We start from the raw sequence: 22,578 nt of genomic DNA on the forward strand, positions 1-22,578 counted from the left end.
ACCCCTAGTGCCTCCGGGTGGGAGGAGGGCGACAGGATTCCACACACGTGGGTTAGAAAAAACCTCGAGCCCCCAGGCGTGTCTGAGAACGCCTCCTTCCGAGCCTTCCTAAAAGCGCGCCTTGCCCTTGAACTTAAGGCACTTGGAGAAAGATGTATCCCACCTTCCTGGCTGGGCTGAGAGGCCCCAGAGGTCAAAGGCTACATCTGCGGCACCTATAACCTCTACAGTGCCAACCTGGCTATACCCAAAGGGCACACACAGCCTGCGTGCTGTCACAGAGGTGACAAGCCACAACTGTGACACTCACGCCGCATAAGGACAGGGGCTACCAGCAGAGGGCTGGCCCTGCACCAGGCCCTGCTGTGGGGACTTCATATAAACTCACTTAACCCTCACAACTCTAAGAGGCAGGTACAATTATATACCCACTTTACAGATGGGGAAACTGAGGTACAAAGAGATTAAGGGATTTGCCCAAAATCACCCAGCCACTAAGTGACAGAACTGGAACCTTGGCTCATGCATCCCTGCACTGAACCGTGACCTTCTGCCCACCCCCTTCCCTGATATAAATGTCCCTGAGAGGAGCAGCTGAGGGAGGTGGTGGCTATCCTGGGCCGCAGGCGCCTCACCTGAATGTTGAGCAGGAACGAGGTCTTGGCCTCTTCAATGACCCTTTGCCTGACCTCGGGGGTCATCTCCAGCGAGTTCATGCGGGAGCGGTACAGCTGCTTGAACTTGGTGGCGCTGACGATGTTGGGGAAGGTGAAGAAGGCCAGGCCCTCGCCGGAGCTGGGCAGGTCCAAGGCCTTCTGAGCAATCTTCTTGAGGACCTGGCCCCCGGACAGGTCACCCAGGTAGCGGGTGTAGGTGTGGGCCACCAGCAGCTCGGGCTCCCTGCGCCCCACTTCTTGGAGTCGCCGCACGTAGCGCTTGGTGGCCTGCGTGTAGGGGACGGCCTCCTGCCAGTGGGGTCCGTACCAGAAGGCCATGTCCAGCTCCAGGGCGGCCCTGCGGTGCAGCTCTTCCGGGAAGTAGAGGGGGGCGTAGACCGGGTTCTCCTTGTTGCGCTCAATCTCCTCCTCCAGGGCCTTGTAGACGTGGTACAGGGAGGCCATCACCAGCTGAAACGGGAGCAAGCAGGTCAGGCTGCCGCCGAGGACAGGAGCCCCCACCCAGCCTTCACAGGGGCCCACACAGCCTCCCCAGGCCAGGCTCCCACCTCCAGCGGCCCCTCCAACCCTCACAACAGTGGCCAGAGAGGGCGTCACTGAGAAACACCTGATCGGCACTTTCTGAGCCTAAAAGCCCTTGTACCCCCACACTGGGTAAACACTCACAGAAACCCAGCACAGGTGCTATCCCCATTTTACAGAAAAGCACATGAAGGCTCACATACGGTAGGAGATGTTGAGGCTGCACAGCCAGTAAGAAATAAAACTGATGTCAAGCCCAGGCATCACTAGGAAGCCGTCACGGCTCTGGAGCAAGGGAATGCCCGCATGAAGGTGCTTCCAAGAGACGGGAGCCTCTGGCCTTTGACCTCTGGGTGACCTGCGGCAGGGCCACACTCTCCTTCCTGGAGGCCCACTCTGAACCCCACCACCTCTGATGACCGGGCTGGATAATGAATCCAGTGTACTTTGGCTGGGGAGGAATTCCTGTTACACATTAATTCTCTAGCTGTGGGGCCACGGGGGAGCTCCCTCTCTGGTGGTCTGAGTGGCTCTGTGCTAGTCGAGCCTTGGTCCCCATCCCCCGCAAAGGAAATAATCCAAGCATGTACTAACCGGGGCTGGTATGATGGTCAGGGAGGGTGACCCAGGTAAAGCCCTGGGCGCAGCCTGGCACTCAGCACTCAAATCAGAGGCCATGGCAATGAACGCCACCTCCTTCAGCACAATCTAAGTGAGCCCTGGGTCCTCTCGTGGACCTTTGTTCCCACTTTGAACTCGGTGGCTTAGGGCTAAGATCCAAATCTATGGTTGCCGGGGAGGGGGTATTCCAGCAGTCACCTCTCTGCTCCCGATGCCCCAGTCACATAACAACTGGGTGTATGTCATCTTTTTGAGGGGGAAGGGGGCCCAGGAAGAGGGAGCAAGGGCTAGACCCAGCCCCACAGGATGCCGCCAAGGGCCCCAACCCCACCAGAACTGCAGGTTAAATTTCCCTTCACTGCAGCACTTCTCTGGTTAGAAGGGGAGGGGGGGGGAATCACAAGTGCTGTGATAAAGTTCCCCCACCCTCTCTGTCCAACCCGGACAAGCCTTTCCTCGTGCTGATGTTTTACTATGAGGCTCTTGTCTGGTTCTCTGTCAGGTACTTCCCTTCTCTTTGCATGCATTTCACAACCAGGCCGGCAAAGAGCACAGTCAGCGTCTTGCTTATAGCGAAGGTTGAAGGTAAAGGACAAGCTGCCTTAGGGAGGGAAGATGAGGTGTCCCCGGTCTCACTGTTAGGAAATGGGGGAGCTAGGGCTCCAGCCCATCCTACCTCTCACCCTCAGAGGCAGATTACAACTGAGTCAGGAGCACAGGCTCTGAAAGGAGACCGGCCGTGGTTTGAGTCTGGCCTTTCCCATTTACTTCCCGGGCCACGGGACCCTCTACTAGTTACTTAACCTCCCCGAGCCTCCCCTTATCTTCCTTTTCAGGGCTGAGGCACAAAGCAGGTATCAAGTGTGTAAGACGCCGAGCTTAGAATAAGTGCTCTCCCGATGGCACCACCGCCCCAGCCCCTCCGCAATACTACATAGCAGGCCATGGACTCGCTGTGTGACCCCGGGTAAGTCACCCCCCTTCTCTGAGCCTCAATGTCATCATCTATAAAGTCACCCTCTCAGACATTCCCATCTGGTCCCTTAGCATCCTTGGTCCCAGTCCCCACTGGACACTGGCCTGAGCCTTGGGCACACCCCCACCTGTCACACCCTCCGCCAGGGCCTGTCCCACCAGACCACATACCTTAAAGCCTTCCTGAGTCACTTGGCCCTTCTGAAAATTGCTCATGAACTCCACGTTCTCTGCCTGGGTATGCACTTCCTTGGTGGCCTCCTTCAGGGCCTCGGACAAATCCTGGGACATGCTGCAGAGGGCGGGTGGATAAGAGGGTGGCTGTGAGCAGGGTCCTTCCCCAGGCTGAGCCTCTGCGGGGGCTGCTCGCCTGCGGTCCTTCAGATTTCTGAAGGCTACTCTGCAGAAATCAGTCTGGCATCCCATCTAATACACCGGCCACGTTTCCAACCACATTAAGATGCAGGCCCATCACCACTCCTCAGTCACTAACAGATACTGTAATACTGTCTCCAGAGCCTAGAGGGAGGGTCTGGCCCCAGGGATTGCGGAGAAGGCGGCAGCACAACCCAGAAGGAGCGGCAGTGGGCAGGGCGAGCATTCGCACTCACGGCGGAGCTGCTTTGGTGAGCTTTTCCACCCAGGATTTAATTCATTGATTTTGTTGAGGATTCCGGTGCGTTTCTCATGACGCCCCATAATACACTCCTTATAAAAGCATTTAGGTTAAAATGTCCGAATAAAGCTGTGCTTTACTCAAAGCAAAAGTTTCTTTCTGGGAGTACTTCTGCCGTAAATGTCTCATTCTGCCTCCCCAAAAATGATCATTTCTCCTTTCTCTCCTGCCACACCCCTTCCTAAAAAACATCCACCCCCTGCTCTGCACATGCTCTTGGGAGAAGGGAAGGAACCAGCCTTGAATGTGGACAGACGACCAAGGTTCAAACCTCAGCTCTGACACCTGCTGGCTGAGCGTCCCTGGGCTGCCTCCCTCCCTCCCTCATCCGTAAAACAGGGGCGGGCGGCCACAGCGATGTCTTGACAGGTAGCGAGAGACCGGTGGGCTTGACTAAGAGTGGGCTCTGATAAGAGAACCCCACGCCCAGGATCGGGCAGCCAGAAGGATCCCAGATTAAGCAGAGGACACCTCTGAGCACATTCAAACGCCCAACACTAAAAGCAAAGTTGGATACCTCGGCGACACTCCGTCCCGTGGACCACCCACCTCCCTGCCAGGGAGCCGCGCACGCGAATCGCCGCTGGTCTAAGTAACGCGGGTACAGGCAGGATTGGAACCAGCCCCTGGCTTCCCGGCTCTCTCTGGGCTGGTCGGGAGGGCAGGTCCCCGCGTCGCCGGCCCCGCCGCCCAGGGCTTACCTGTCGGGCTGCGGGCGCTCCATCTGGCCGGCGCTGGGTTCGCTCGGGGCTGGTTCGCGGCTCGCTCGGGGCTGGCTCCGCCGTCTGCAGTCGTGCGGAAAGGGCCGGGCGAGTGACTCTGAGCTGCCTCCCGCCGCCCATTTATCGCCGGGGGCGGGTCACGTGGCTGCGGCCCAAACAGCTGATTCCAACTTTCTGGCCCGACCTTTCCAAGCCCCCGCCCGCCCGCGCCCCGCCTCTGCCCCCGGGCCTGCGAGGCTGGAGCGGGAAGCGGTCACATGAGCCCTGGAAAACAAAGCGTTTGGAAATACGACGTTTAAAAAAAAAAGAAGAAAGAAGGGCTCTTCTGGAAATCTGCGCAGCTGTGTGATTTTGCCCCTTCCAGAACCCCCCACCCAGTGATAGGACTTGAGGCACCCCAGAAATCTGAGGGTTCCAGAGAAGCGGGTCTCAGAGGTGGAGGCTGGTGGGCAACACGAGAGCCTTCAGTGACCAAGGGTTCCTAGCTCACAGACCAGGCTGGCTTCTCATTCCAACGGGAAGCCACCCCCACAGCCCCTGACTTGCCTAGAACAGCACCCCGGGTGCCAACCCCGGGGCAGAGGAGGCCCCGGGTCAGAGCTGGTCTGGTTGTCTCCTCTGTCCCACTGCGGAGCTCGCTGATTCAGCTTCCTGACTTCCCCTTCCCTGTCCTCTGGCCACAGGAATGGTCCAGATGCTATTCTTCGCTTCCTGTGATGGCCAAATAAGCCCCCCACCGCATCCCCATCCCCAAGGATTCCCCACCCTAATCCCCAGAACCTGTGGGTCTGTCGCCTTCCAGGGCAAAAGGGATTTTTTCAGATGTCAGTAAATCAACGACCTTGAAATGGGGAGATTATCCTGGATTACTCGCCCGGGGCCCAATGTAATCACGAAAGTCCTTAAAAGAGGGGGCTGCAGGGTTGCTGATACAGCAAAGAAGGTGAAAGGGAGGCCAAGGACAGAGCCAGAGGCTGGAAGATGCTCTGGGCTGGTTTTGTAGGTGGCGTTAGGGGCCATGATCCAAGGAAAGCAGGCGGCCTCAGACGCTGGGGACGCCGAGGCACCGTCCCCTTAGAACTCCAGAAGGAACGCAGCCCTTCCAACATACTTCCAGGCTTCTGACCTCCAGAGAATATATTCGTGTCTGAAGCTAGTGTGTTGGTGGTATGTCGTGATAGCAGTATGAAAGAATACAGCCCCCCTCCAGCCCCCCCATCCAGGCAGAGAGAGGGGTGCAGGGGAGAGGGGTGGGTAGTGAGACCCTGGATGTTTACTCTTCTGGCCTCTCCCAGCACGACGCCTGGCCTTCCCTCCTTAGAGCTTTGATCTGTCAGAATCCACTGCCCCCTCCTCTAGTCTTTCCTTTCAGAGTCATCTGCTTGAGGACAATCCGCTAGTTGTTGTTTTGTTTTGTTGTTTGTGAGCACTGGAGATAGAACGTGGAAGAGGCCTGAAGCTCACCTCGACAGAGCATGTGCGCTCAGGATCCTAGTGGAGGCGTCTGGGCGTAGAGAAAATGACCCAGAAAGGGGACCGGGGGCATGGAAGACAAATGCGCCTGGAAAACTGGAAAGGAACCCCGAGGTCTGCCCTGAGCCAGCATCCTCCCACACACGGTTTCATGTCAACCTCGCCAGAGCAGGAGGTGGGAGCTGATGTGCTGTGGGTGGATTGGCGGCCACCCAGGATTGTCCCTGGGCTACTACCTGGAACCTGTGAATATGTCACAGATTACTTAGACTTTGCGGATGAATTCAAGGTTACCCATTTTAAAGTAGGGGGGGTCATCCTGGACTTTCTGGGTGGGCCCGAGCTACTCATGAGTGCTTAAAAGTTCCGAATCTTCCCTGGCAGAGGCAGAAAAGACGTGGCTGGAGAAGTTAGAGAGACAGGAAGTGGAGGAAGGACTAAGACTGCGGTAAGTGGGGAGCAGGTCAGGGCAGACCTCACAGGCTGGGGGGTGTGGGAGCAGCCATGTTTTGGCCAGCAGGGAACAGGTTCCCCAGATCGAGGACCAGTGAAGGCCCCCCGATGGGACAGGCATGATATGTTAGCCAAAGGTGGCATGGACAAGAGCAGCATGGACGTCCGTGCGGCTGCAGCAGACAGAGGGAAGGGGCAGGCGGGGGATGAGAGCAGGAGGGACGGGGGACAGAGCCCATGGGACCTGCAGGCTGTGGCAAGGACCTTCTGTGAGTGGGGCACAGTGGAGGGTTTGGAACGGAGAGTGATGGGATGTCGCCTCGGTGCTGCTGGGGTCAGTGGCGAGACCGGACTGAAGAAGGTCGAGGGCTGACGGCTGCCCACTGCGGGGAGGCAGGGGAGAGACGGTGGAGGCTCGGACAGCTGGGACGAGAAGTGCCCTAGGACAGCCATACAGTGAGGGCAGAGGCATCAGGGATTTCAGAACACAGAGTGGGGTGCGAGGGAGAACCGCAATCAAGGGTGGTAACCCCGAGGGTTTCGGTTCCACCGACCGGGAAGGCAGGATTGCCGGTTACTGTGATGGCGGGGACACTCGGCAGCTCTGTCTGGGAGGAATCCATTTGAGATGTATGGGACAGGGCTTTGCAAACAATGTGATAAACAGGAGGCTTTTGTCCTTTTCTAGAAGTTTCACTTCTCCTGCCTGCCTTGAAAGCTGCCCTTTCACCCACCACCAGGAGGGAGCCCGGGGAAGCAGCTGGTGACTCAGCAAAATGCTTCCGCCGGTGCCTCTCCGCGAGTCCCCCCTCCCAACCATGACACAGCAGAAACGCAGCTGCCGGGGAAATGAGGAAATCTGGACTCAGCACTTGGGCGGTGCTGGCGGCGCCTGGAAAACAGAAGTGGTTTGGCCGCAGGGAGGGGCCAGAGCTGTGGCCTCCAAGGTTCTAACAGGGCAACACAGAGGCGAGGCCCCAGCTACGGCTGGGGGTGCACGGGGGAGTCTCTTGTCTCAGCTGGACAGTGTCCCAGAAAATAGACCCCTCCTGAACATCCTCAGGCAGGGGACACCCTGGATAAACCAGGTTACACACAGTTTCCGGACCCCACCCACGCCTCTCGCAGACCCAAGAGGACTGGCTTTTGACCCCGCAGGGCAGGACCCCCCCCCCAACCCCCCGGGGATGAGGTGAGGTGCGGCCCAAATGGAGTGCAGCTGAAATGGAGTGCAGCCCTCCTCAGCAATGGTAGACGAACCAAATCAGAAAGCACATCCCCACACTGGACCCTGGAGCTTTCTGGATTGAAGGCAAGGCCGTAAACCCACGACGGACTGGGAGAAAATGTTTCCCACGTGCAACAGGCAGACGGCAAACACTCCTAATAAGAGAGCACCCGAAAGTAGTGAGATAGCAGCCGAGAAAGGGTGACATTTAACACTGGGTGCTTATCATGAGCCCCCTGAGAGGGCTGGGAAATGACAGAGTCGGAGAAGAAGGCGCTGGCCGACTGCCGGGACACCCTTGCAGTCTGCATCTCCTCCACTCCTCTTGCCCCCCGGTGTTGCAGATGAGGCAGCTAAGGTGACTGCGCCACTCCTCCGGTCAACAGCCGGGCCCCTGGAAGCATTGCACGCTCTTTAACCTCTGCTCCCTGCCCTCTGCCCTGGGCTCCGGCTGCATTACCAGCCGGAGGGGCTCAGCCCACTTGCTCCCGTTCTCCATACCTGCTGCCAGACTCAGGAACACTGACCACCACCTCACACAACTGTTACGGCACACGTCCCTCTGGGCCTTGGCTCAGGTGGCCCCTCCTGCCCAGAACGCCCTCTCTCACCCCTTTGTCAGGCTAGTAGTCATCTTTCAAGATTCCGCCCAGAAAGGGACTCTGGACTTCAATGAAAGAGCTAAACCGGTAAAATTTATTCTATAAAGTAAATCATAAAGAAAGGGAGTGGTATAAGGGCTTTTCATGGTAACAGGGAAAATACAATGAAGATTACATCTTAAAAAATCATAAAGGAAAACCATAGTGATCTTAGGTTCAGCAAAGATTTCTCAACTACAACACAAAAAAAGCACAGAAGTTCAGGGAAAAAAATCAGCCAATGGGACTCTATGGAAATAAAAACTTTTGCTCTTCCAAAGACACTGTTATGACCTGGCTGGTGTGGCTCAGAGGTTGAGTGCCAGCCTCCGGGAAATGCAAATTAAAAGCACAATGACATACCACTACACACCTGTTCAAATGGCTAACATTTAGAAGACTGTATACTTCTGCTGAGAATGTAGAGCAACTGGAATCTCACTGCTGGTAAGAACACAAACTTATACTGCAGGGGGTCAGAATATGCCACCCCAAGATATAGGCCACCCCGGAATATGCCACCGCTTGGGCATAAGGGTTATTTTGAGCTGCAGACAACCGTAGAACTGAGGTCGGGCCAGCAGGGCTCTCCGCCTTCCTCCTCATTTGCCTAGAAGCTGGCTTGATCGCCGAGACCACTCTAGACTCTTACTAGCCCGGGGGGGGGGGCACCCAGAGCAATCCTCATAACAAGCCTTCCCAAATCAGCCCTCACCTGTGTTCTTCTCCCCCATGTAGCCACCCCGCCACCACCAGCTCCCTTTTCTTTGCCTTGTCACTTCCCTACAAGATAGACACGTATCGTTCTTTGTTATCGTATTAGATAGTAAGCTCCAGTTCCGACCACACTTTCTAGTTGCGCAACCCTTGAGTCCCTCCCTGTGTATGTCCACTGCCCCTGCTCGTACACTGTGAATTTGCCGTTTGTCGGTCTGATGTCTGGGGCCCTGGCTGGAAAACCTAGGAGGGCGGAGGAAAAAGTTTCTTTCCCTCCCCTACAGTGCAACCACTGTGGCGCACAGTTGGGAAATTTCTTAAGAGGCAAAACAGACACCCGCTGTACGACCCAGCCATTCCGCTCCTAGGTGTTTACGTACCTGCATGGAGCGAAAGCACATTCCACACAAAGACCTGCACACGCATGGTCTCGGTGGCTGGATCTCTGATAGTCCCGAACTGGAAACAACCCGTGTGTGTGTGTGTGTGTGTGTGTGTGTGTGTGTGTGTGTGTGTGTGTTATGGTGTAACATACAGTGGGTACTCAGCAATAAAAAGGAATGAACCACTGATCCACGCATGAGTGAATCTCTAAATAATTGTGTTAAGAAAGCTAGACCCCCCAAAGAGATGCTTACTGTCTAATTACATTTACATAAAGTTGTATATAAAATGTATATAGAATTTATAAAATTCTGGAAAATCTAACCAGACCAGTGGTTATCTCACTGGAAGGTTGTTGGGGGCCGGGAGGATTACAAAGGATCATGAGGAGACTTCGGGGAGTGGTGAGTAAGGTCCTTATTTTGGTTGTAGAGATGGTGTTCCAAGTGTACTTATTAAAACTCATCAAATATATACTTTAACAATTTTTAAAAGATTTTATTTATTTTAAAATATTTTATTTATTTACTTACTTTTAGAAAGAGGGGAAGGGAGGGAGGAAGAGAGGGAGAGAAACAGCCGTCGGCTGCCTGCCGCAGGCCCCCAACCTAGTACCTGGCTCGAAACCCAGGCTAGTGCCCTGACTGGGAATCGAACAGGCGACATTTTTGTTCTCAGGCCGGCACTCAATCCACTGAACCACACCAGCCAGGACTCAAATGATATACTTTAAACATGTAAAGTTTTTGTGTGTCAATTACATCTTAGTAAAGCTGTGAAACAGACACCCAGGCTTTCCCGAGGTCCTTCCCCTGATTCTGTGGTGCCCGGAGCCCACCACCAGGCAGCCAGCCCCTACATATTTAATGGATGACGCTTAGCAGAGTTAAATTCCCTGTCTATGGTCACACGGCTTACCTGGGACTCAAGGTCAGATGCATCTGTCTCTACAACACACTCAAGTTCAACAACAATCAGCTGCCCAGAGAGAGAGAGACCCTGGGCTCGAGGCAATGAGGGGTATAGAAAAAGCAATGTCTAGCCCTGGCTGGTGTGGCTCAGTGGACTGAGCATCAGCCTTCGAACCAAGGGGTCACCGGTTCAATTCTCAGGGCATGTGCCTGGGTTGCAGGCCTGGTCCCTGGTGGGGGATGCATGAGAGGCAACCACACGTTGATGTTTCTCTCCTTCTCTTTCTCCCTCCCTTCCCCTCTAAAAATGAATGAAAGAAAAAGCAATGTCTTTCTCCAACATTGTCCATCATCCACTAGCCCAGGTCCAGCGACTGAAGACCTACAGCCAGACCAGGCAGCAATCCGGCCCGGCATTTGGGAGCTCGGGCCGGCAGGGTGGCCTGACCAACACAGCGCCTGACCGCAGCTCTAGGGCGGGTTCACTGTGGTCAGGGTACTTGTAAGTCGGGCAGAGTGATTAAAGCAGTGAACTCTTAGCAAAGGAACTGCAGTCCAATCCGGTACCTGTGACTTATGTGGGTGCACTTTGACCCCTCTCAGCTTTTATTTCCTCGTCAGACAAAATGGGGTCCCGGGGATATGGTGAGGGTTAAATGAATCTAATATCCGTAGGAAGGTCAGAAGGGGACCGGGCACAGAGGAGCCTCAGTGAGCAGTAGCTGTCAGGTCTGGTCACAGAGCAGCATCCGGTTCCCCTTTCACGGTTCTGCCCGAGCCTTTTCCTCCCTAGAAATTTCTGGATGATTCTGGGTAGGGTGGGGTCACTACCATTTGACAAACCTTGCTCTCAGTTGGGAGTCTGGAATCTCAGATACCTGATTTTTACTTTTTTTCCCCTCAAAAAGTAAACTTGGAAATAATTTCAAATGTCTAGGAATGTGGCAAAAATAAATAAAGAGTCCAGAGGATCCCTGGATTTACCACGGTTTTGTCATGTCTGTTTGTGTTCTGCCACATTTGCTTCCTCTTCCACTCTCCCCATACGTATATATGTATATATGTATATACATGCTTTCCTGGCTTATTCAATAGTAAGTTGCAGGGATCACATCCCCTTTACCCCCAAATTCTTTGGTGGAGTACTCTTTTGTAACAGCAGGATAGTTATAAACGCCAGGAAATTGCATTTCCATACAAATCCATTACACCAAGCCCCTATTCCAACTCCCCCCGCCGCCCACGGGTCTCCAGCCCAGACCCTGCCTTGCATTCCCTGGTCCTGTCTTTGCTCGCAGGCAGCCGGTGTTTTGCGACGCCGTGGTTTTGGAAAAGTTCCTGCTTGGCCGTCGTCCCTGCGTTTGAATACATCCGCACCTCTAATTGAGATCGCAACGCCAACCTACCAGGCTCTTCCATTTAATGAAGCTCCCTGGCCGTGGGAGGCTACTGAGAATTATTAATTTCCTAAGACAGGGGCAAGGAGGCCCACAAGCTGAGGACCTGTGGGAGGAGGGCGGTTTGGCTTTGTCTGGACTCAGCGCTCAGCGGGGACGAGCCAGCAGGAGGGAGTCGCCGCGCAGACTGCCGGGACTTTGGCCCAAGGGCTTAAACGAGAAGCAGCTGAAACCTTGACTCAGCCAAACCGTGACTCAGCGAAAAGCTGCCGGGTGACCATGACTCAGCAGGAAAGACCTAGCGCGAGCTGGCTGGGGAAAGGATTACTCAGCATGATCCGGCGCTCCAGGTGGTTCCTGGGATGGGAACCCAGCCCTCCTCTTCTGGCCCTGACCTCTGCCCCTTCAACTCTCTGACCTGTGTGCAGGGCTGTTGGAGGCTTAAGTGAGCCCCGGAGTGACAGACACTGGGGACCTTAACAAATGAAGCGGAGCAAGTGACTTCCATTCACAGACCCACCAGCAGCGTGGGAGCTGCTGTGGCAGCCTGGGAGGACCTTGGCAGATGGAATGATGGGACAAAGTCCTGCCCAATTCAAGACACACTTGGAGACTCTCTGGGGCCTCAGTTTCCCCATCTTAAAACTGAGGGACGAAGATAAGCTCCCTCCACTTAATGACGTTCCATAGGATAGTTCTGTTATCATCCTTGACTTTCAAATAATCCTTTGTCATCCACCAGTTAAGAAATACTGCGTGGCCACCTAACTACGTTTAAGTTTAATAATCCCACACCTGGACACAACCGTTAGGATTTTAGTGTATTTCCTAGGATTAAAAAAATGATAAGCTGTATCATACTCACAGAGCTGTATATATACAGTATGATTATATGTAAAGGGCAATAATAATAATAAAGGACAATAACAAACTGAATGCAGCTTAAGAAATGGGTCTTTCTTCAGTCTTTTTCTATGCCAATGCCACTGACCCAGGAAAAGCCGGTGTTTGTGCTGCCTGTCACCTACCAGACCCAATAAGCAGAGACGGGGATCGAATCTTTTGGGGCACTTTATTCAGATGGCCGGCAATCTGGGAAGACGGTGAGTTTGTACCCTAAGAGACTGTCTTAAATTCCATTTTCAACTGACTCGTTTTATAAGAAGAAAGTGTAGGTAAGGGGTTTGGAATTCAAGGAAAGGTGATCAGATAAAAGCTGCAGCATTCTTTCATCTGGCTCCTGGGCGGTAGTCTGTCTCTCTGCCGTGGGCTGTGGGCATCTCCCCCCGGAGTACAATGGCTCAGATACCATCTGGATGGCTTGCAGTCCTCCTGGGGCACAAAGGTGGAACTGATGGGGTCTCCTGGAGTCAGGGTGGGTCCTACCTTCAGTTCCTGGAACAACAGCTCTTTCTGCACATCAATTACTAAGCTTATTGACTATTACCTGAAACTAAAATTTTTCAACATCTGAGTCCCCCATCACTATGGCTACCATTGTAATGTCTATTTTGTACCATTTTCTCCCTTTTCCTTAACATGACAGTTTTCCAAAATTATAATAAGCCCGTGGCAAGTAAGCACCGTTTCAAAGGCTGCACAAAAATCCATTCGGCGGACACATTCATTCAACACATAGTATCCAGTGCTCAGCCCCTGCTGCTAAATGGTTTCTTCCTATTTTTTGTATTGAAAGAGAAAGATGAGAAGGATTATTTCAAACAAACAAACAAACAAACAAACAAACAAACAAATAAAGAATAAGGTCAGTGGCTTTCACCCACTAGGGGAGGGGTGTAATTCATACTAGAGAATTACCTTTCTCATTTCTGAAAGTACATTACTTAACCTTCCCCTCCCTGCCCAGGTCTGGAAGCAAAGGAGGCGGCAGTGAGGAGGGAGGGGCCTCCCGCTGGCCCTGGGAGGCCGGTGAACTGACTTCGCTGGGAAGGAGAGGAGCCTTTGTGCCCTGGGTTCCACGGAAACGTTCCATTTAAATTTCTTTCCAAATCAGGAGAAAAAAAGAATACAGTAATAGTAAACGCAGACCAAGGAAGCCATGCTAGCATGCGCATCTGTACCCTGCTGCAGTTCTCCACTGCAATGAAAAAGTTTCTTCGTGGAGGAAAGGGCCCTCGGAGACGAAGGTGCAGCCGTGCCGGGAGGCTGCGGTCAGGGTGAGAAAGTGGTCGGGCAGGGGTGAGAGAGAGGTGGCCACTGGCCTTGAGGACAGCGATGGCCCCTGTTAGATTTTAGACCCCCCCCCCCCAAACCCTCAGTCAAAGTCTGCCCTGAACCGAAGCCTCCAGTGGGACGTCTCTGGGAAGGAAGAAAAGGGCTCCCAGAGGAAAAAAGAGGAGTTTTTCGAAGCAGCAGGACGCCAGCCTGAGGGGTGGCCAGGGGACCGCGAGCTCCCCCCAAGGGCAGGTGCCCTGGTGGGTGCAGTCGGGGCTGGGGCTGAAACCAGAAAAGACACCGGAGTTTGGGCTGTCTGTCACTACCAGACCCAATAAGCAGAGACAGGGATTGAATCTTTATGGGCGCTTTATTCAGATGGCTGGTCATCTGAGAAGATGGTGGGTTCACACCCTGACAGACCATCTTGTCTTTTCTTTCCAGGCCAAGGTTTTTATAGCAAGGAGTAACTGAGGTGTGGTGAGGGCCTTTGAAATTCAGGGAAATGTTAGTTGGATTAAAAAATGACTAGCATTCTCGTCCTGGGTGGTGGTCTTTAGCTGTGCCCCAGGCGGTGGTCATCTCACCCTGGAGCACAACAGCTCAGATATCACCTGGAGTTGCTCTCAGTCCTTCTGAGAACAAAGGTGGAACTGCTTCTGGTCTCCTGGAGTCGGGGTGGGTCAGACCTTCGGTTCCTGGAACACAGCTTTTACTTGCATTGATAACTAAGCTTATTAACTACCACTCAAACTAAAATTTTCCAACTCTGAAGTCCCCTATCAGGACCTTTGCATTTGAAGCTTCAAGGGTGGGGCGTTTCCTTCAAGACTGAGGGGCTGCACGTCATTGTAAGTAACAACCAGAGGAACATCTTCGGGCAAAAACTGCCTCACGAATTCTGGAAGATGGTTTAGCTAGAACCTGAGAGCCGAGTTTCTGGATCAAGTGGAGATGTCTGTTTGTTTAATGCTTCTGGAGTATTTCACTTAACTAGAGGTGAAAGTACATCATTAATTTTTATGCCTTTACATACTTCCTACGTTTCCATAGTAAATGTGGGCTGGGGGTGGGTGGGAGCAGCTTACTTCAGTTTGAGTGACAGCCAGGAGGAAGGCCCCCGTGTGTGTTCTGTTCGGCTGAGTGGAGCCACTGAGGGCTCCAGGAAGAGGCCTGTTACGCTGCATCCAGGGTGGGGAGGAGCCTGGTCACAGGTTTCATGGCGGGACTTGGACGCCGAGCAGCGGGCCGGGCAGTTGGGTGCCTGTGTCGCGTGTGGCGGGTGCAGTAGGATGCTGCGGGAGCCGGCGCTGTGAGGACGGGAAGCTCCGCGGTGTTGAAGGTGGAGGTACAGCTCTCCCTCCCGTTGTCTGCTCCACCCCGCCAGCAGGAGCTCAGCTGCAGGGCTCTGCCGGAAGGGCAAACAGTGACCGGAAAGGCCTCTCTGCGCCCCCTGTGGCGTTGGGGTGAAGCTCAGGGTAGCCGTAGGTGTGTTATGGGCAGCAGTTTGCACCCCTCCCTCCCCCGGATTCATCTGTTGAAGCCCTAACCCCCAATGCCTCAGAATTTGACTGTGCTGGAGATGGGCCGTTGGAGCTGTGACGGAGTTAAAGCGAGGCCCTGGGATGGGCCCCGAAGCAATGCCACTGGCGTCCTTGTAGGAACAGGAGTGATCTTCGGAGACACGGCCCTGGGGGGGCCTGTGAGGATGAGGACCGCGCACTGAGAAAGCTGCCTGTGAGTCACACGGAGAGGCCCCGGGGAAACCGAGCCTGCTGAGGCTGGGACTGCCAGCCTTTGGGACTGTGAAGGAAGAAGTTTTAACTGTTGCACCACCCGGTCTGTGGTCTTGGGGATGACGCGCCCGTCGCTGGAACAGGGCCCTGGACTCTAAAACCAGGAAGGGGCTGTGGACCATCAGGCCCATCAACAGCTGTTCCCTGGCCCCTTCTCTCTCCTTTTTTGTCTGGGAAACATCTCAGACCCACTGAAACGGTGAAATGAATAGCACAGCGAACCCCCCACACCCATCCCTTGGATTCAGCCAGAATGTTTATTTTAAAAAAACTAGGAGAGGCTTAGGAACCTCTGGAACAGCTTTAAATGTTCCAACATCTGAATCATAGGGGTGCCAGAAGGAGAAGAGGAAGAGCAAGAAATTGAAAACTTATTTGAAAAAATAATGAAGGAAATTTCCCCCAATCTGGTGAAGGAAATAGGCATGTAAATCCAAGAAGCTAAGAGAGTCCCCAAAAAGTTGGACCCAAGGAGGAACACACCAAGACACACCGTAATTACATTACCAGAGATTAAAGATATTAAAGATAAGGAGAGAATCTTAAAAGCAGCAAGAAGAAAAAAGTTACCTATAGGAGTTCCCATAAGTCTGTGAACTGATTTCTCAAAAGAGACCTTACAAGCAAGAAGGGGCTGGAAAGAAGAACTCAAAATCATGAAAGGCAAGGACCTACATCCAAGATTGCTCTATCCAGCAAAGCTTTCATTTAAAATGGGAGGGCAGATAAAGTGCTTCCCAGATAAGGTCAAGTTCAAGGAGTTCATCATCCCCAAGCCCTTATTATATGAAATGTTAAAGGGACTTATTTAAGAAAAAGTAGATCAAAACTTTGAATAGTAAAATGAAAAACTCACAACTATCAAAACTGAACCTAAAAAAATAAAAAAACAAACTAAGCAAATAACTAGAACAAGAACAGAATCACAGAAATGGAGATCACATGGAGGGTTATCAGTGGAAGGGGGAGTGAGGAGAAGGGGGAGAAGGTACTGGGAATAAGAAGCATAAATGGTAGATACAAAATAGACTGGGGGAGGTTAAGAATAATATAGGAAATAGAAGCCAAAGAACTTACATGTACAACCCATGGACATGAACTAAGGGCAGGGGCGGGGGGAAGCTGGTGGGAGGGGAGTAAGGGGAGAAAAACATGGTACAACTGTAATTGCAAAATCAATAAAATATACTTTTTTAAAAAGGTTAAAATTTTATGTTTGGTACTATGATTTTAAAAAATGGACCTCCTCTGGGATTCACAACTTACAAGCTTGTGAGGTTTTGAGTACTCTTTAAGTAACCTTTTTAAAGGTCACTTTTCAAAAACCGAACGGGCAGTCTGTGGCACACTCCGAGGTGCTCCCATCTCTTTGACTCAGCCTGGCCTCCCCAGCTCGGAAACTGGGGCTCGGTGTTTCCAGCTTCAGACCCTGCCTCTGTCCCTGCAGCAGAAATGTCACTGTGACCTTCTCTAAGCTCTGAGGGGGCTTCAGAGAACAACTCACAGCCCGCGTCCTCCCAGACACGCAGGGAACAATCAGCTGGTCTTTGGTAGTGACCTGCAGCACACGGTCTCCGCGAAATGAGACCCAGCTGTGAGTCGCTGGGACTGGCCCAGGGTGACCCGACCCTAAGACCTCGCTTGGTGGGATGAAGACGCAGCACAGAATGTCACCTGTCCCTGAGCTCTCAGCTCCCAGAACGTGTGGGGGCTGCAGCCCGGGGCCCCCTGGGAACGTCAGGTGACAGGGGGCAGCATGGGCGGGGACAGCCACTTCTGAAATCCCATCCCAGACCAACCCTACCTGACCCCAGGATCGCAGACCCGCCAATCAGATGGAGGGGGGGGGACAGACACCCGGCTGGCCCAGAGGTCTCCCCCTGGCAGCCCCTCTGCCACATGGAGCCTCACAGACTGAGTTTTTAAAAATTCACTTTAATGGAAAATGTGAAATTCCTCATTTCTCTTTTTCTTCTTTTTTAATCCTCCCTCACCCGAGGACCTGCTTATTGATTTTAGAGAGAAGGGAAGGAAGGAGAGAGAGAGGGAGAGAGAGGGGGGCGGGGGAGAGAAGCATTAGTCGGTTGCCTCTTGCACTTTCTCCAAGTGGAGACTGAACCCTCAACTCAGGCATGTGCCCTGACTAGGAACTGAACTGGCAAGCTTTTGGTTTACCGAACAACACTCAAACTATGACCCTCAGTGACCAGGGCATCTCATTTCTCTAAAAATAATAATGGAAGAGGATGTCTGGCCCAGTAAGAGTTGGCTGGAATGGAGGTCCAACGGCTCCCTTCAGGGGGCAACGTGGAGGCCCCAACTCCCCACCGCAGTAGCTTTGCCCCCAGAGGCCTCTGGGTGTGGGATTTGCCATCCCACCGAACACCCCTGCAGCCCTGAGGAGCTTGGAGAGGCCCAGAGGGCAAGTGACTTTCCCAGTAACTCATCTGGGACCAAAAAGCTCCAGAATCTCAGCAGGGCACTCCAGTCCCCCAAAGAACCTGTGAAGTGTTTCTGCTGATGGGCAGCAAAGCAAGGTGGCCTCACCTGTGTGGGGGAGGTGGCCGAGGCTGACCAGGAACCCTGAGGGGACAGCCAGGCGGTCAGTCAGTCTTCCGACTGCAGACCTACCCCTCTGCAGGGCACGGAGACCGAGGAGACGCAGTCCCCACACCTCCCCACAATCCCTGCCTCCCCTGGGCGCATCTTGACTCTGCCCCCCCCCACCGTCTCCAGCTCTGGAGCTCTGGCGCTTCATCTGTAAAATGGGCTTAGTTTGTTTTTTTATTTTTTTAGGTTCATTTGTGAGATTTTTAGGTTCAGTTTTGACAGCTGTGAGTTTTTCATTTTACTGTTCATAGTTTTGATCTACTTTTTCTTAAATAAGTCCCTTTAACATTTCATATAATAAGGGCTTGGTGATGATGAACTCCTTGAACTTGACCTTATCTGGGAAGCACTTTATCTGCCCTTCCATTCTAAATGAAAGCTTTGCTGGATAGAGCAATCTTGGATGTAGGTCCTTGCCTTTCATGATTTTGAGTTCTTCTTTCCAGCCCCTTCTTGCTTGTAAGGTCTCTTTTGAGAAATCAGCTCACAGACTTATGGGAACTCCTATAGGTAACTTTTTTCTTCTTGCTGCTTTTAAGATTCTCTCCTTATCTTTAATATCTTTAATCTCTGGTAATGTAATTATGGTGTGTCTTGGTGTGTTCCTCCTTGGGTCCAACTTTTTTGGGATTCTCTTAGCTTCTTGGACTTACATGCCTATTTCCTTCACCAGATTGGGGGAAATTTCCTTCATTATTTGTTCAAATAAGTTTTCAATTTCTTGCTCTTCCTCTTCTCCTTCTGGCACCCCTAAGATTCAGATGTTGGAACATTTAAAGCTGTTCCAGAGGTTCCTAAGCCTCTCCTAGTTGTTTAAAAATAAACATTCTGGCTGAATGTTTATTTTTTCCTTCTGTTCCAAATTGCTGATTTGAGTCCCAGTTTCCTTCCCTTAACTGTTGGTTCCCTGTATATTTTTCTTTATTTTATTTTGTATAGCTTTCACTTCTTCCTTTATTTTGCATCTGAACTCAATAATTTCTGTGAGCGTCTTGATTACCAGTGTTTTAAACTCTGCATCTGATAGGTTGGCTATCTCCTCATCGCTTAGTTGTATTTTTCCTAGAGGGTTGATCTCTTATTTGAGCCATATTTCTTTGTCTGACAGCACCCGTCACATAGTAAGGGGCAGAGCCATCGGTGTTCAGCAGGCAGGGCAACCTACATTGCTGCGTTGTGGCTCTGTATGTGGGGGAGGGTCCGAGAGGGAACAATGCCACTTGCTTGGCTCTCGCCCCAATTTCAGCCACTTCCCTCGCTTCCCACAAGTGGATTGTGCCCCTTCAGGTGCTGATTCCCAGGAGGATGGGCTCGTGTATATTCTAGGACCCTGTGGGTCTCTCCAACAAACTCTCCTGTGAGACTGGGAGTTTCTCCTGCTACGGTAACCCCCACAGGTGTTTATACCCAGAGGTTTTCAGGCTTTATTTCCCTGTGCTGGAGCCCTGGGTGGCATGGTCTGTTTTGCTCCCCAGTTGTCCCTCTGGCTTTATCTGCATGCAATTGTGGGACATCCCAACCCGCCAGCTGCCACCTTGTTGGGAGTCTTCACTGCCCCGCTTCCCATCTCGGCCCCTCCTCCAGTCTGGATGAAGGTGTCTTTGACTCCTCGGTTATTGGACCTCCATACAGTTCGATTTTCAGGCAGTTCTGGTTCTTTTCTGTTTTTAAATTGGTCGTTATCCTTCTTTCGTTTGTGCAAGGAAGCGAAGCCTATCTACCTGTGCCTCCACCTTGGCCAGAATCCTCATTCTAACCTTTTTTTAAGTGTGCAGTTTGGTGGCACATCGTTGTACAACCATCACAACCATCCATCTCCAGAATTTTTTCATCTTCTGGAACTGAAACTCTGGACTCATTCAACAATGCGCCAATTAGATTTCATAGCTGAATTGATTGGTCAGTGGTGGGGGGCTGGCCAGGTGAAATGGGCTCCCATGATAGGTGGTGAGTTTCCCACCACTGGAGGTGTGCAAGCAAAGGCTGGACCTGATATACAGAGACTAGCTGGATGTCCCCACTTGTCTGACCACGTACTGGTCTTCACCAGGTTTCTGTCCAAGGGCAGACTAAAAGCCTTACCTGCTGCGAACTGAGGCAGGAGGTATTCCCATGTGGGGTTTTGTGCCCCAGGGGGACGGTTTTTTGACCTGTGGTTTGCCTGTGTTAAAAACAAGCTGTGCGGCGAGGCTCCGCTATGCCTGACGCAGCCCCAGTCTTGTCAACCTGCCCATGTGCCAACCCCATTCCTGCCCACGCGTCCCCTTCCAGAAATGTCTGACAGCCACCCTCCTCCTCTGCAAGGAGGGTGAGTTGGAGAGTGTGCACCCCCACCCCCTGACAGACCCCAACTTGTTCATGACGCAGACGAAAATGTATTCAGGGAGGGTGGGCCCAGTGCGGGGCGTGTGAACCAAGACCAGAAGTCACTCGTCTGAGCCCTGAGAGGTGAGTAAAGTAAGGGGGGATGGGGGAGGATGGGGCGGTTCTAGAGGGAACGACAGGTGCAGAGGCCCTGTGCTCGGGTGTGGAACTCTCAGGCGCGAGAGTCTGGCAGGGCCCAGACCCCTCCTGCCTTGGAGACCAGGCCAGGAGGTGGGTCTTTAACCTGAGAGCAAGGGAAAGGTTTCAGCGGTGAGTGTTGGGGTTTGGGGGTGTGGCTCTGGAAAACACGGTCAGCTGGGCCTTTTGAAATGTGCTCTGGCCCGTGGAAGGAAGGCACTGTGGGGAGGGCAGCGTGGATGCCCTCACCCCCCAGCTTCGTGCCCGGTGCAAGTCCAGACCCTCCGGCTGCGAAGGCGACCCCAGGGCCGGGCGTTTGCCACTTCCCCTGCTGCTTCCGGGGAGGCCTCTGCTGCCCTGTGCTGACTCGCACGAGAACAAGAAACCAAACCGCTCCCCTTCTCCTTTTCTGCGACACCCGCCCCCTGTGTGAGCAGAGAGCCTGTTTACTGAAGATCTCGGGGTGACAGCAGGCCCCACACTGAAGTCACTTTTACATGCCATCTCAGAGAGGTCTGTTCTTCCAAGATTTTTCTGGACACACCGCCTCCTCCCCTCCCCACAGCAGAGTAATTCTTCTCAACTCTTTACCCAGTCAGGTCGCCCTGGGAGGGGGCTCACACTCCCGACTCCTCTCCCCCACACATTTGCTTGTGCAAACATATACACTCTCACACATGTGCGTACCTGTACCCGTGTGACTTTTTTGGCCCTACGCAGCCTCCGACCCAAACCCAACACACAGTGCCTCCCACCGCAGCCCCATGAGGGCCTGTCCTCCCAGACGAGGGGACCGGGTGAGGCCCGCCCACTTCCCGGCTGTGTGACCTCGGATTGGTCAGCCCACCCTCCCCTCACTCTTCTCCTCTGTAAAATGGAGATTCCTTTTCTTTCCATCTTGGGAGCCCAGGGCAGGGCGCCGCCCCGCACCTGCACCAGAGGGCAGGGCCACAGACAGCCCCCTCCCCGCCTCCTCAGTGGGCGGCCGCCCGCTTCCCATTGCTGGGGACTGGGGTGGGGCGAGCGCAGGATGTTCCCGGCGGGGGTTTCGCTTCCCTCCTGAGCCCGCCAGGCTTCCCAGAGGGCATCCAGAACCCTCTGGAGGCCCTTGAGGAGGCCACCCAGGGCCTTGGGACCCACAGCCACCCCACCCGCCCCCACCTCGTGGGTCCCGGAGTGGGGGGAAGAGCCCAGGGGCCTTGCGTTCCCATCTCTGCTATTCAGATGGTTTCCCTCTCGTTTCTTTTCTCCCTGGGGCAGGGCTGTGGAATCGGGGTGGGGGGGGTAAGCGGGCAGGAGGGCAGAGCGGGATGAGGCCTCGGGGTCACTGAATTCCCCCCCCCCTCCGTTAAGGGTTAGGGGAGCCAAGGCCCGGGAGAGGAAAGCGCTCGCCCCAAATCGAACAGCGAGTGTGGCTGCGTGGGGCAGACGCCGGGTCTGCCGACTCCCAGCCAGTGCTGGGGCCCTCACGGCCCCTGGCCTGACAAAGGGGAACCCGCTGTCCTCCCTGAGCTCTTGGGACTGCGGGGAGGTGCCTCTTCCCAGGCAGGGCAGGCTGGAACAAGGAGCCTCCCAGGGCGCTGCCCTGGGTGGACAGGCTGCACTCGGGCCAAGACGCCCCTTCTTTCCTGGGCCTCTGATAGCGGTGGCTCCGACACTCTGGGGGGTCTGGGGCCCTGGTTCGTGTGGGCTCCTCCCCTCCGTCAGCCAGGCCTGGAGGTGCAGCCTCGCAGGGAGTCAGCCGGGATAGTGGGGAAAGAGGGTGCGGGCTGGCCTAGGGCAGGGGCAGAGAGAGGCCACGGAGTTGAGTCAGAGGCGAGGGGAGATGTGGGGCCCGGGTGGGGGTGGGGGCTGCCTGCCAGCATGGTCCTGCCGCAGGGAGGGCAGAAGTGAACCCTGCCAGCTCACTGACTTGGGTCCGCTCAAACACAAGTGGGGGACTGGGAGGCCAGCCTCCAGCCCAGGCTCCGGGCACCTGTGGCCTTCCCTTCACTCTCTCCCGTTCTGGTCTGTGCTTGGCCCCAGCGGCTGGTCCTTCTTGGGCTCCAAAGGCCAGACTGGCCCAAGGATGGACCTACTATCCTCACCGCTACGTGGA

At 53.8% G+C, this 22,578-nt stretch overlaps 1 protein-coding gene across 2 annotated transcripts in view; it reads right to left on the reverse strand.

Annotated features, from left to right (window-relative positions):
* Positions 1 to 22,578, reverse strand: part of HMOX1 (heme oxygenase 1) — a 38,475-nt gene that overhangs the window by 2,661 nt on the left and 13,236 nt on the right. The window contains exons 2-4 of one of the 2 annotated variants that reach the window (XM_053662255.1): positions 4,173 to 4,245; positions 2,967 to 3,087; positions 636 to 1,127 (exon numbers count right to left, since the gene is read on the reverse strand). In XM_053662255.1, the coding sequence (XP_053518230.1) occupies positions 636 to 1,127; positions 2,967 to 3,087; positions 4,173 to 4,195 (636 nt within the window). In that variant the 5' untranslated portion in view covers positions 4,196 to 4,245. Of the gene's footprint in view, positions 1 to 635; positions 1,128 to 2,966; positions 3,088 to 4,172; positions 4,298 to 22,578 lie in introns of those variants that run through there. The other variant, XM_037160537.2, reaches the window with a different exon arrangement.

This window comes from Artibeus jamaicensis, unplaced genomic scaffold, assembly GCF_021234435.1.
Source record: "Artibeus jamaicensis isolate MK-2021 breed Jamaican fruit bat unplaced genomic scaffold, CSHL_Jam_final contig_233, whole genome shotgun sequence".
In the NCBI taxonomy this organism is placed as follows: Eukaryota; Metazoa; Chordata; class Mammalia; order Chiroptera; family Phyllostomidae; genus Artibeus; species Artibeus jamaicensis.